General features: G+C 48.5%; 1 protein-coding gene across 1 annotated transcript; it reads left to right on the top strand.

The window, feature by feature from the left end:
• Positions 1-451: 451 nt before the first annotated feature.
• Positions 452-12354, top strand: YJU2 (YJU2 splicing factor homolog). Its single transcript, XM_035120684.3, has 8 exons — positions 452-531; positions 3945-4045; positions 5177-5321; positions 6549-6683; positions 6867-7048; positions 8538-8661; positions 10525-10687; positions 11128-12354. Exons 1-8 carry the CDS (start codon positions 508-510, stop codon positions 11247-11249), a joined length of 996 nt encoding a protein of 331 aa, XP_034976575.1. The 5' UTR covers positions 452-507; the 3' UTR covers positions 11250-12354.
• The last annotated feature ends 885 nt before the right edge of the window (positions 12355-13239 follow it).

Genomic DNA, 13239 nt, shown 5'->3' on the forward strand with positions numbered 1-13239 from the left:
TTCAACCATCACCCTCAGGGGAAATGGACGAACTCTTCACCAAAGGACAGACCCGAAACTCGTTTGTGATGTCGCCTCAGAACCCCTTGAAAAAGCAAGATAACCAGATTGCGCGCCAGCAAATTCTGGAGATCAATGGCACCACCTTCTTCGAATTCTGTCCTGCTTGAAAAACTCGCTCCTCTTCGGCAGCGAACCTACAGTACAGTACAAATATTTGCAGAACCGCGCTTTCCCCGTCGCCCCGGAACCAAAACGTGCGGGGGTCTCGTTACCTAGACGGACGGCCTTTAAGCGAAGGACAAGGCATCTCACGCACGCACGCTGTACGCTCTAGGGAGGAAGAGATTCGGTGATCGGAGGCTTCGGGCTTTCTGACTGACCGACACCGGGAGCCAATCGGAAAGCGCCAGGAGCGCCGGCTGGAGAGGGCGCGCTTGCAGCCAATCGCAGGCGGGAAGAGGCGGGGCGGAGTGGAGAGATCCCAGCGACGGCTGAAGCGGCAAGATGTCGGAGAGGAAAGTGTTAAATGTTAGTAGAACGGGGGGGGGAGGCTGTGACGTCAGCGGTCAGTTATGGGGTCTACTTCACAAGGTTGTTGTTAAGATGAAAAAATGAGGATCCCCCAAAACCAGCCCCGATAAGTGAGGGTTGGCTGGGGGGTGGGGAGAGATCTGGGGGGTTGATCCAGGGCCCCCGAGAGGGATGTGGGGCTGGAAAGGAGTGAGGGGAACAGAGGCCTCCGCCATGGAGGGATGGGCGTCGAGGTCTGCCTCACACAGCTGCTGTTTCTCTCCCCTCAGGAGAGAGGGAGGGAGGACAGAATCTGGCCCTTGTCTCCTGGGGGTCCATGGGGAGGAAGGCAGCGCCCTTTATCATTGCAGGAAACTGGACCTGGGGGTCCCTTCCAGCTCCAGGATTACCTTGGTTCTCAAACTTAATCCGTACCAAAACCAAAGCGTTCCTAAACCAAGGCGCGCTTCCCCCGCCCCTGTTTCCCTTCTCCCATTGATCCAGAAAATGAAAGCAATAATCAATATACTATACTATGAAGTAAATAAGACAGTATTGTATATGATTAAAATTAATTTTTCTTTTTTTACCTGCACTGATGGCGGTCATTGTTTGGAGGGGGGGGGGCTTTTATCCACTTCTGCAGTCACATAGTCAATCAATCAGGAGCTGATTTGGGTTCCACACAGTCACAAAAACAAATTAACTGAAAAAGCCTCAAAAACAGAAACACAAAATAAATAGCAAAAAGAAAAGCACCAAACATAATCCGTTCCAGAAGTCCGTTTCACTTCCAAAATGTTCAAAAACCAAGGCACAGCTTCTGAATGGCACAGGCGCCCCGGAATCAATAGCCAACAGCCGCATCAGGCGTTCGGCTTCCAAAAAACGTTTGAAAACCGGAACATTTACCAAGGCATTTGAGAACCAAGGTACCACTGTATATGGTTCTGTGTTATTGGATAGAGAGAAAAGTACCAGTAGATAAAAGGTTCCTGTGTGGCTGGAGGGATGGAGAGGAGAGGGGGGGGGCACTGCGAAACAGCGGGGCTGGCAATCAGTTAATGGGGAGCCCCTGGTTGGTGTGGGGGAGAGAAACCCACCTTGCAGGACTGGGGCGCTTTGATTGATTGATTGATTGATTTGAATCTGGGTTGCTGCTTCACTGGCTTTTCTGTGCTCATAAACCCAAGTTCAAATCTTAGGAAAGGCCCACATTGAGACCCCGATGAGCCAGCCAGACAATGCCGGGTTATTCATTTGTATTTTATTTTATTTTTAAAGTAAAATATATACCACTTGACTGTAAGAACAAACAAACCTCAAAGCGGTTTACAAACAACAAAGCAGCAAAACTGACAGAAAAAAACCACAACCCTACTTTAAAATGTGTAAAAGTTAAAATACTAAAACAGATTCAGATAACAGGTAGGTAGCCGTGTTGGTCGGAGTCGAAACAAAAAATAAATTCCTTCAGTAGCACCTTAAAGACCAACTAAGTTTTTATTTTGGCATTAGCTTTCGTGTGCATGCACACTTCGAAAGCTCATACCAAAATAAAAACTTAGTTGGTCTTTAAGGTGCTACTGAAGGATTTTTTTATTTAGATTCAGATAACCTCCACTTTCTGTATGTCCTTATAGCATTTACATCTCGTTTCCCTAAGAGACCTCAGAGCTGCATACCTGCTTCTCTCCCCCCCCCCACCCCCATTTTATATCATTTATTACTGCTTTTACATCACTCCTTTCCTCCAAGGAGCTCAAGATGGCATACTGATTTGCCTCCTCCCTCCCCATTTTAATCCCCTGTGGAAGATTAGGCCGTTGGCATCAGCACTGTGTTACCAGCACAGAAATGACCTCTCCAAGGAAAATGTGTAGGCTGGGTGCCTGGAGGTCCTGGGCTGGGTCCAAAGGAAAGCAGAGCAAGATGCTTGGCTGCAGGAGTTGCTTTTTGCAGGAGTTGCAAGATGCTTTTTGCAGGAGCAAAAACAATGCGGGAGGTACCTAGCAGTTACAAGTTAGCAGACTCTTCAGCCCTAGCAGGTGCTGTGATTCTCCAGCAGTTTGACTTCACCCCTGGAAGCGCACTCTATGATCTCTCAAGGCAGACAGATGTCAACACATGTGGCATCAGGTGCGAGGCAGGTAGAGAGGTGGTTGGAGCCTTGAAGTGCACTCGCAAGTTGGCAAGGGAAATCTGGCTTCCTCAACTCCCTTGCTCAGCCAACACCAGTGTTATTATTACTATTATTTATTATTTATACCCCGCCCATCTGGCTGGGTTTCCCCCGCCACTCTGGGCGGCTTCCAACAAATACCAAAATACATTAAAATATCACAGATTAAAAACTTTCCTAAACAGGGCTGCCTTTAGGTGTTTTCTAAATGTCAGGTAGTTGTTTATCTCCTTGACCTCCGATGGAAGGGTGTTCCACAGGGCAGGCGCCACTACCGAGAAGGCCCTCTGCCTGGTTCCCTGTAGCTTTGCTTCTCGCAGTGAGGGAACCGCCAGAAGGCCCTCGGTGCTGAACAATTGGGGTGGAGACTCTCCTTCAGGTATATAGGACCGAGGCCGTTTAGGGCTTTAAAGGTAAGCACCAACACTTTGAATTGTGCTCGGAAACGTACTGGGAGCCAATGTAGGTCTCTTAGGACCGCTGTTATGTGGTCTCAGCGGCCGCTCCCAGTCACCAGTCTAGTTGCCGCATTCTGGATTAATTGCAGTTTCCGAGTCACCTTCAAAGGTAGTCCCACTTAGAGCGCATTGCAGTAGTCCAAGTGGGAGATAACTAGAGCATGCACCACTTTGGTGAGACAGTCTTTGGGCAGGTAGGGTCTCAGCCTGCGTACCAGATGGAGCTGGTAGACAGCCGCCCTGGACACAGAATTAACCTGTGCCTCCATGGACAACTGTGAGTCCAAAATGACTCCCAGGCTGCGCACCTGGTCCTTCAAAGGCACAGTTATCCCATTCAGGACCAGGGAGTTATGCATGGTGCTTTTGAAAACACCGCGTGGTCAACTGGTGAGCAGATTTCTCAAGCAGACCCAAAAAGGTTCACCACTCCTTGCTGCAAGAGAGAACAAAGAGCCCAAGTTCACTGCGTCAGCTTCATGTCAGAGGGGCAAATTTCAGCCAGTCTCTCCAGGGCTGGGAAATTGGGATAGACATGGCGAGAAATAAATAAGGAGCTTGAAAAGCAAATTGACCGGAGAAGCTTGCAGAATAAAGAAGTGGCTGGCCCTGTCCCATTTGGGATGGAGGTAGTGCTAAGTTGCTTAGTAGGTGTTTTTGTGCTACTGGAAAACGTGATTTTGTGACCACCAGCTCCTGGGCACTGCCAAAGTTTGTAGTGGGCACTGCCAAAGCCTGCATGAGAACGATCTACTCTTTCACCTGACCCATCTTTTTTCCTTGTGTCCTAGAAATACTACCCTCCAGACTTTGATCCATCTAAGATCCCCAAGCTTAAACTTCCAAAGGACAGGCAGTATGTGGTCCGACTGATGGCACCTTTCAACATGCGGTAAGGAAGAATGTTGCGCGAGACCCTTTTCCCCCCTGAGATTTTTTGGGCCTTATTGGCTCAGTTACATCGCCAGAGCTTTCTGTGTGAAATGACTTAGTTGTGTGGAAGGTGTTTGTTAGGATTTTAATCTGGTTTGAGAAAGGTGAAAGGCACCTGGATCCTCAGGAATTTGTTGGTGGTGTTTTCTAGGGATTTAAACCCATTCTCAGCTCTTGAACCTTTGTAAAGGTTCTTGGTTGGCTTGCCTTCTATTTCACCTTTCCTTGTATCCAACTATTTGATTAAAAATTTAACAGCCGTTTTAAGCAGCTAGTCCCCATCTTGAGGCCTCAGAACAAGGGGGAGAAAACATATGGAAAAGTAAGTTACTGGTTGGCATAGATGTTCTTATTATACTCTTTTCTCAGTCATTGTAAAAGAGGGAAATAGGAGTCTCCTGAGCACCCTTAACAAACTATAGCCCCCAAGATGATTTGGGGTGAAGCCATGGCTCTTAAAGTGCTGTTGCATAAAGGTGGAATTAAGCTATGCATCCTTAAATAAAAAAATTAAAAGGCTTTTATTATTTACAAAAATAAACCCCAAAAGTTCAAAACCTAAAAAGATTTCATTTGAGATATAATAACAAAGAAGAAAGAACCAGATGTGAACATGAGAATTGAGATTACAGTTTCTGGTCTAACAACAACAACAATTTATTGCTTATACCGCACTCCCCAGCCTCCCCAGCCACTCTGGGTGGCTTCCAACAGGATATTAAAAACACAATAAAACATCAGACATTAAAAACTTCCCTAAACAGGGAAGAAATACAGGGTTATAATACTCACAGCAATCTGTGCAGATTTTCGTTTTCTTGTACCTTATTACATCAATACATATATAGTGGTGCATTTTTCAGTGAAAACATTGCCAGACTCTCTTCTTTCCCTTACTTGTATGTTTAACCATATTTACAATATCCTAGACTTAGTTATCTGTTCCTCCAAAGCTGGCATTCTTAATTTTTTTTGCCCCCAATATTAATTGAGTAATAGTCATCCTAGCATCTTGTTCTCATACTGGACACCCAGATGCCCCAGTGAGGAGTCATTGATATAAGAAGAAGCAACTGTTTAAACTGTCTAGGTGCAAGACCTGTGGCGAGTACATCTACAAAGGAAAGAAGTTCAATGCCCGGAAGGAGACGGTCCAGAATGAGTCTTACCTGGGGCTTCCCATCTTCCGGTTTTATATCAAATGCACCCGCTGCCTTGCAGAAATCACCTTCAAGGTAGGAGCTGTCTTCATCCTTCTTTTCCCCCAGTGCAGCTGAAAAACAAATAATGGAAATACACCATTTGATGCGTCAATGCAATCGCAAATTGGAAACACCAGTCAGCGGGAAAGCATTCTGCACTAACTGCAGGTTCTGGGTCATGCACAAGGGAACCCCCAAATTGAGTGGCACTGCAGTGATCCAGCCTTGAGATATAACCAGAGCATGATGGAGAAGAAAGTCCTTGTCCTTGAGGTGTGTTGATCATGCATTCCTTAGCACAGGATAATTACAGGTATCTCCCCACATATGCGGGGGTTACATTCTGGACTCCTGCAGATAAGCAAGCACCCTCTAAACACCTTCTCTGCTGCACTCTCTCCAATCTGGACCAAAAATACTGTAATCCCGAAATTGTGGATAATTACGGTAGAATTGAAGCTCTGGGGCCTGCTGGAGGCAGGGAGGCTGAGCAGTTTAAACAAAGCCCCACTGTGTCTCCAGACTTTTTGTGGCTTCCTCCACCCTCTGGGTCCACATGGACTCTCCAACTCTCTCCTGCCATGTCCAGCTTTGAATCAAATTATTTATTTCCCTGTACCGCTTGTATATGTGGTTGCGTGTGAGTCGCGTGAAAGTGGAGGGACACCTGTACAAGAGAATTGCCATTTGAAGGCTTTGTGATTCTGCCTCCCTGCTATGCATCCTAAATAAATTGGCAGGGTTTGATTATTTGTGTTCCTTTAGCTAAGCATGGCTCAAGACTGCTTGGGCAAACTTCCTGACAGTAAGAGCTGTTCGGCAGTGGAATTTGCTACCAAGGAGTGTGGTGGAGTCTCCTTCTTTGGAGGTCTTTAAGCAGAGGCTTGACAGACATATGTCAGGAATGCTTTGATGGTGTTTCCTGCTTGGCAGGGGGTTGGACTGGATGGCCCTTGTGGTCTCTTCCAACTCTATGATTCTATGAAATAGTAACAAGAGTCCTGCTGGATCAGACCCCAAAAGTCCTTCATCTAGCCCAGCATCTTCTTTCCCCAGTGGACAAACAGATGAGGGCTTGAAGGCCAGAGCCTCTCCTGCTGCGAGGAACAAAGCAGCAGCTGCTGGATCACTGTCCTCACAGTGGCCAACCGTGCGCTCATGGTGTGCTCCCCGACTAGCAGTCATGCACAGGCCAGGAGCAACTCGTCCTATGTGTCTCCCACTGAAATAGCTCCCTCTTGCTTCCTGTGTCCCCGTCAGACAGACCCCGAGAACACGGACTACGCCATGGAGCATGGGGCCACGCGGAACTTCCAGGCCGAGAAGCTGCTGGAGGAAGAGGAGAAGCGCCTGCAGAAAGAGAGAGAGGATGAGGAGCTGAACAACCCAATGAAGGTATTTCCCACCAGTCCCACGCGGGAAACCTTCCCGTTCATTTACTGTAAGTTCCTGTTCATTCATTGCTGTAGGTTGCTTTGAGTTAATTTGGTTAAACTGGTTAGTTTAATGGACAATGACAAAGGCGAGTGTAAGAATAACAAAAGTAATAAAAACATATGTTCCTGCTTTACCCCTAAGGTTTTGGAGAACAGGACCAAGGACTCCAAGCTGGAGATGGAAGTTCTGGAGAACCTCCAGGAGCTGAAGGAGCTGAACCAGCGCCAGGCCCACGTGGACTTTGAGTCCATGCTGCAGCAGTACAAAGACTACGAGGAGCAGCAGAAAGTGCGGGAGCTGGAGGAGGACGAGCAGGAGACTAAGTGAGAGCCAGGGCTGCCTCACATGACTTCCTGTTGTGGAGGAGACACCCAAAAAAGGGGGGGGGGTGCTAGTGCTGACAGTGGTGTGTGAATGTTTTACTGCTAACTAGGAGCTGCTACCCCTGCTTGCTTTGCTTGCCTAACCCTCTCCTTCCCCTTAGAGCAGGCATTTCCAAACTGCGGCCATCCAGATGTTTTGGCCTACAACTCCCATGATCCCTAGCTAAGAGGACCAGTGGTCAGGGATGATGGGAATTGTAGTCCAAAACATCTGGAGGGCCGAAGTTTTGGGGGTGCCTGCCTTAGAGCTTGACAGAAGCATGATGATGATGTTTATTTATACCCTTCCCATTGGCTGGGTTTCCCCAGTCACTCTGGGCGGCTTACAGCATACAGTGGTGCCTCGCTAGACGAAATTAATTCGTTCCACGGGTCTTTTCTTATAGCGAAAAATTCGTCTAGCGAATCCCATAGGAATGCATTGAATTTTTTTGAATTTTTTTTTTTGCCCATAGGAACACATTAATTGAATTTCAATGCATTCCTATGGGAAACAGCGATTCGCTAGACGAATTTTTCGTAAAACGCATTCGTCTAGCGAGGCAACCTCTGCTCGAAAAATCCTTGCGTTAAGCGGAAATTTCGTTAAGCAGGGCATTCGTTAAGCGAGGCACCACTGTATATACAAATTTAGTAAAAAGCCCCCCCCCCCGCCCGCATATCATTTCCCCTGACAGGCCTGCCCCCATGTTGGAGGTGCAGATGAGAAGGACAGGGAGAACTGCAGAAAGCTTAAACCTTCTCATGCCGTCACCGGCCACCTTGCCACCTCTTCTGGCCATCTCGTTCCTTCCTGTGCTCCTCCCCCTGACGGAACAGCTCTTCTTCCTAATTTGCTGGGTGGCAGCAGCAGAGGAAGCAGGTCCCTGAGCTGGCCCGGGAGGAGGAAGGTGGCTGATCATAGTAGCACCAGCCAGTTGTGTTGCTGGGGTCGGCCAGACCAACTGAATCCTGGAGGCAGGGGCCCTGGCGCTGGGAGACTGAGGAGCCGGTGGAGTTTGTGGACAGCTGCAGCCCATCTACAGTTTGCCTGGGCTTCCTGTCCCCCTGCTTCTTGTCACACTGTCGTTCAGGGTTTCCCAAACTTGGGTCTCCAGCTGCTTTTGGACTACAGTTCCCATAATCGCAGACCAGTGGTCCTGCTGACTAGGGATGATGGGAGTTGAGACCCGAGTTTGGGAAAACCTGCTGTAGCTCATCGTGCCACCTGCCTGTGGACAACTAGCTAGCAGCATGACAACATTTTTACATGTTTATTACATACTAAAATTTAGAATTGCTTCCCCCCACCCCTACTTCCTGAACCCTGGTTTCCTTTGACAAAATCTTTCCCTTAGAGCAGCTAGCAGCTATCTGAAATTTGACTTGGGCACAATGAGCTAACCTGCTGCATTCCTGTGTTCTGCCTGCTTATATGTCCCCCTGCCAGAACTATGCTGGAACAAGCTCAGAGCAGGAGGCTGCTCCAAGACTCTGATTCAGAGGATGAGGACTCTGCTTCACGCCCTGCTAAGCCGTTTGCAAAAGCGAAGCCTACTGACATCCTGCAAGAGGTATTGTGCAGAGAGGACTGTCCCACCACACACAGGTGCATCCCTGAGATGCCCGTTGCCATGAGAGACGTACCCCTACCCCCCGAGCCCCAGGTCATTGGTCATGTCTCAATTGCATTGCTAGTGATGAGTTCAGACTTGGCACCCTCTGCCTGCCCACACCATGCAAAAGGGAATTCCATTGAAACGTTGGGGAATCCCTTCCCAATCTCGGGCATCACCTTGATTTTAGGGTGTGTTTACAGCAACAGGAGGAAAACGGCTAGATCAGGAGTGTTGAGGCAGATGCAGCCAGAATAGTGTGGATTGCTGAACAATAGCTACAACTTTATACGTGGTCTGGAGGCTCCGTCTGGTGGGAAACACTGCAGCTGGAGTGTTGATGGGGACAGACTCAGGTGCTCAAAAGCTTGCGCTGGCTGCCCCTTCGCTACCAGGCCAAGTGGAAGGTTCTTGTAATTCATTTACACGGCCTTTAACAATTTGGATCCAGGGTGCCTCCAGGTACGCCTCATCTCTTGCATCCCTGCTTGATCACTGATTATTGTAACTCGCTCTACGCGGGGCTGCCCTTAAAACTGACCCAGAAACTCTAGCGGGTGCAGAATGCTGCGGCGAGGCTCCTTACGGGGTCCCGGCCGTGGGATCACATTCATCCAGTGCTTTACCAGCTGCACTGGCTCCCGGTGGAGTACAGGATCAGGTTTAAGGTGCTGGTTTTGACTTTTAAAGCCCTATGCGGCTTGGGACCCTTGTACCTACGGGACCGCCTCTCCTGGTATGCCCCGCGGAGGACCTTAAGGTCCACAAACAACAATACTTTGGAGATCCCGAGCCATAAGGTGGCTAGATTGGCCTTTACTAGAGCCAGGGCCTTTTCAGTATTGGCCCCAACTTGGTGGAACGCTCTTTCCCAGGAGACCAGGGCCCTGTGGGATTTGTCATCTTTCCGCAGGGCCTGCAAGACAGAGCTGTTCCGCCTGGCCTTTGGGTTGGACTTAGCCTGACCCCTGTGTTTTCCTCCCTCATGGCCTGGATTTATGGACTACTTGAAATGAGGCTGCATTTTAAATTTTAATACGGTATTTTAATCTGTATTTTAATTAAATGTTTTTATGTTTTATTGTGGTTTTGTTGGTGTGAGCCGCCCTGAGCCCGGTTTTTGACTGGGGAGGGCGGGGTATAAATAAAAAATTATTATTATTATGAAGTCTTTTGGGAAGACTGTTAGTGGTCTCCCTCGGCACAGATGCTTGTCTTGGATCCACCAGGAGCCCAGGCACCCATAAGCACATAAAAAGAAACCCACAAGTAGGATCCAAGCTCGAGAGCACTCTCCTCTGTCGCCATTTCCAGCAATGGGTTCTGTATTTGGCGCCTAATCTTGTGGGAACTTCCAGCTGAGGTTTTTGAACTTCCAGCACTTACGGAAGGCTTTTTCATTCCATCAGGAATTTCAGTCACATTCAGATTTTATAGTTTTCATTTTTAATCTTATTGCACTGGGCATCTGGTACAGTGCTTAGAGGCAGCTGTGACAAAACAGTATTGAATTGTCAAAACAAATAAATGAACTCCCATTGTTGGCTGCGCTTGCTGGGGGTGTTGGGAGTTGTAGTTCAGCGATACCGGGCAGAGCAGAGGGTCCCCTGCACCTGGCGCATTCAGTGATTCTCTGGGTGGAAGAAAACAAAGATGACTTACTATACATGCATAATTCTAAAGTTTATGTTTGTGCAAACCACAATTGCAGAGTTGAGTAGATAGGTTACTGGAGTTGTTAGCCTTTTAACCCCCAGTGTCCAACACAAAATCTTATTGTGCTCTCCCATCCCATTCCCCCCCCCCCCGGCCTCATCTCAGGACTCTGAGCCTCAAGCAAAGAAGCTGAAGGTGGAAAGCTGGGAGAGGAGCATCGGGAAACTCTCAAGCAAGGTCAAACTGTCTGGGCTGGTGACCGCCAAGAGGAAGTCAGTTAGTAGTGCGGCCAATGGAGCAGGCTGTGGAGATGCACCGCCAGGCGCAGGTAATGGAGGGGGTGGAGAGTTTAAAAGTCTCTCTCTCTCTCTCTCTCTCTCTCTCTCTCTCTCTCTCTCTCTCTCCCTCTCTCTCTCCCTCTCCCCCCCTCCCTCCCTCCCTCCCCCCCTCCTTTATATCTTTGATGGCCCTATTCGGAAGCTTTTCAAATTCTACAACCTCCTTTCTGAGGATACCGGAACCGTACACAGTATTCCCAAGGTGGTTGCACCATAGATTTGATAATGGCATCATGACGCTGGCAGTTCTCATCTCCTGTTGCTGAACTGCAGCTCCCACCATCCCTGACTATTGAGCATGCTGGCTGTTGGGGCTGCTGGAAGTTGGAGTCCAGCAGCATCTGTAGGATCCCCACCCCTGATCTAGAATATGCTTTGAGGTCTCTGCCTCCCCAGCTTATGCCTTTGCTTCTGTTTTGGCTGTTTCCAGGTGCTGGAACTACAAGCAGCACCTCTGGAGGTGCCTCTCTGGCTTCTGTCCTCAAAGCAGGAGGTTCCTCCCTCAGCCTTCTGGGAGCCTATTCTGACAGCGAGGACAGCAAGAGCGACTGAGCGCCACAGTAGAGTGACACCCCCCCAAGCTTCACACAATACTTCCCTGGTAGTCGGTCTCCCTACAAAGTGGTATCTCGTCCACCTGTACACCAAACCACCTGCAGATGTTTCTTTTTTCCTCCTTGGAACCTTTCTGCAACATTTGCCTTGACCTGCTCCTCCCGATGTGACTTGGGCATCCACAAACGGGTCTCCTTTCTGCCACCTCCAGCCAACCTGCCACCGTGAGGCAGACAGCCAGCCTCCTCCTGGATTCCTGTGGTGGTTTGGTACAGAGAAATCTCGCAAAGCTTGAAGGGCCCTCTGCAGAGCCAGCTCCCGGAGAGTGCTGAAGCCCAGCCAGGCCAGGGAAGTTCCCTCTCTGGTCTTCTTTGCAGCCCTCCTTTCCCAGACCACTTGGTACAGCTGGTTCATTCCAGAGGAGCAGGACCCCATATGCAAGGGGGCCGGCTAGTGAACAGCCAACGTGAGGGGAAATAGGACCTCCACGACCCCAACCAGCACAAGAAGTCCCACCCACCCCAAGAAGTGGGGGGGGGGAATTGCTTTGTTTACCGAGTTGAAGGTCCTCCAAGTTGACAGCGCCACGTTCCGTCCCCTGCTCTCTATTGGACGTTTCCAATAACCAGAAGCCTAGCAAAGTGTGTGGGTGTCATCCATCCACCATTTTGAATTTGACAGTGAAAGAAGAACAGCCTGTTGTCATCCCCACAAACACAGATAGACGTCTGTCATTTTGATAACAACTTGGAAGGAAATGAGGCAGGGGAGGGGCTTACCATATTTGTTCATGCTAATCGGTTTGCATGTGGTCAGACGGGACATGAGATTAAGCACACCTTGCGTGCTCAGGTTTTATTCATCCTAAGTAGCAGCTACTCATGGGTTCAAGGCATTCTAGACTGGGGCTGCAGGAGGCAAAGGGTAAGCCTTCTCTTTTTTTCCCCCTTCCTGAAATCTTAAGTTATGTGCTTAACCTCAGGTGGATTGTTTTGTCCTCATCTCCCAAAGTCCTGGGGCTTGTTTAGTAGAATATCCGCCCTTGTCTGCCTGCATCAGTCAAGCTGCCATCAGTGTAACTTAATAAAAGATACAGGTGAAAGTGTGCTCAATTCCCCCCTTATTAGAGGTTACCACCCACACACTTCTGCTGCGCTTTTCTGCTTGTGTGGTGGCACCTTGGTAAAACCACTTCTCACTGTTTGTAGCAGAGTTTTCCCCGGAGGCAGAGGACAAGAACAGGAGTCGTACTCAAATTCAAGGAGTCAAGAGCTTCTTTATCACTTGACTGGTTGCACAAGCATTTCTGTTGTTATTATTATATACAAGCTATTTACATTCCTTCTTGATCTCTCCAGCACGGTATACTCTCAGTCCATTAATTAACAATCCTGACACAGCAAAACTCACAGTATCAGCAGCACACGTTGTCTTACTTCCAACCTTGTTGTCGATGAGTGCGCTGACAGCATGTGTGTGTGGTTTCCTTGTGCAGAAATTGCAGCCTGCAACTTCCTCCCTTTATTTGCATCTCCAGCTGACACCACTCAAGCCTAGAGCGCCACTTTCCTAACACTCCTGCACCTTGAATTATATTTTCTTGCATCCTCATACCCAGCGTTGCTTGGAAATTCTAAGAAACCAAAACATCAGTTTTGAAAATTCATTCCAGGATTCTAGTACAGGAGTGTATTTAAGGCCTGGAAACAATGCCTTATGAGGAACGGCTTAGGGAGCTGGGTATGTTTAGCCTGGAGAAGAGAAGGTTAAGGGGTGATATGATAGCCATGTTCAAATATATTAAAGGATGCGATATAGAGGAGGGTGAAAGGTTGTTTTCTGCTGCTCCAGAGATGCGGACATGGAGCAATGGATTCAAACTACAAGAAAGAAGATTCCACCAAAACATTAGGAAGAACTTCCTGACAGTAAGAGCTGTTTGGCAGTGGAATTTGCTGCCAAGGAGTGTGGTGGAGTCTCCTTCTTT

Source organism: Zootoca vivipara, chromosome 6 (assembly GCF_965207765.1).
Source record: "Zootoca vivipara chromosome 6, rZooViv2.hap1.1, whole genome shotgun sequence".
In the NCBI taxonomy this organism is placed as follows: domain Eukaryota; kingdom Metazoa; phylum Chordata; class Lepidosauria; order Squamata; family Lacertidae; genus Zootoca; species Zootoca vivipara.

Excerpts from the sequence above, each read along its gene's own strand:
- YJU2 (XM_035120684.3), top strand. The coding sequence starts at position 508 with ATGTCGGAGAGGAAAGTGTTAAAT. Across the intron at positions 5,322-6,548 it reads TTGCAGAAATCACCTTCAAG|ACAGACCCCGAGAACACGGA; the intron begins GTAGGAGCTGTC and ends TGTCCCCGTCAG. Across the intron at positions 10,688-11,127 it reads AGATGCACCGCCAGGCGCAG|GTGCTGGAACTACAAGCAGC; the intron begins GTAATGGAGGGG and ends GGCTGTTTCCAG.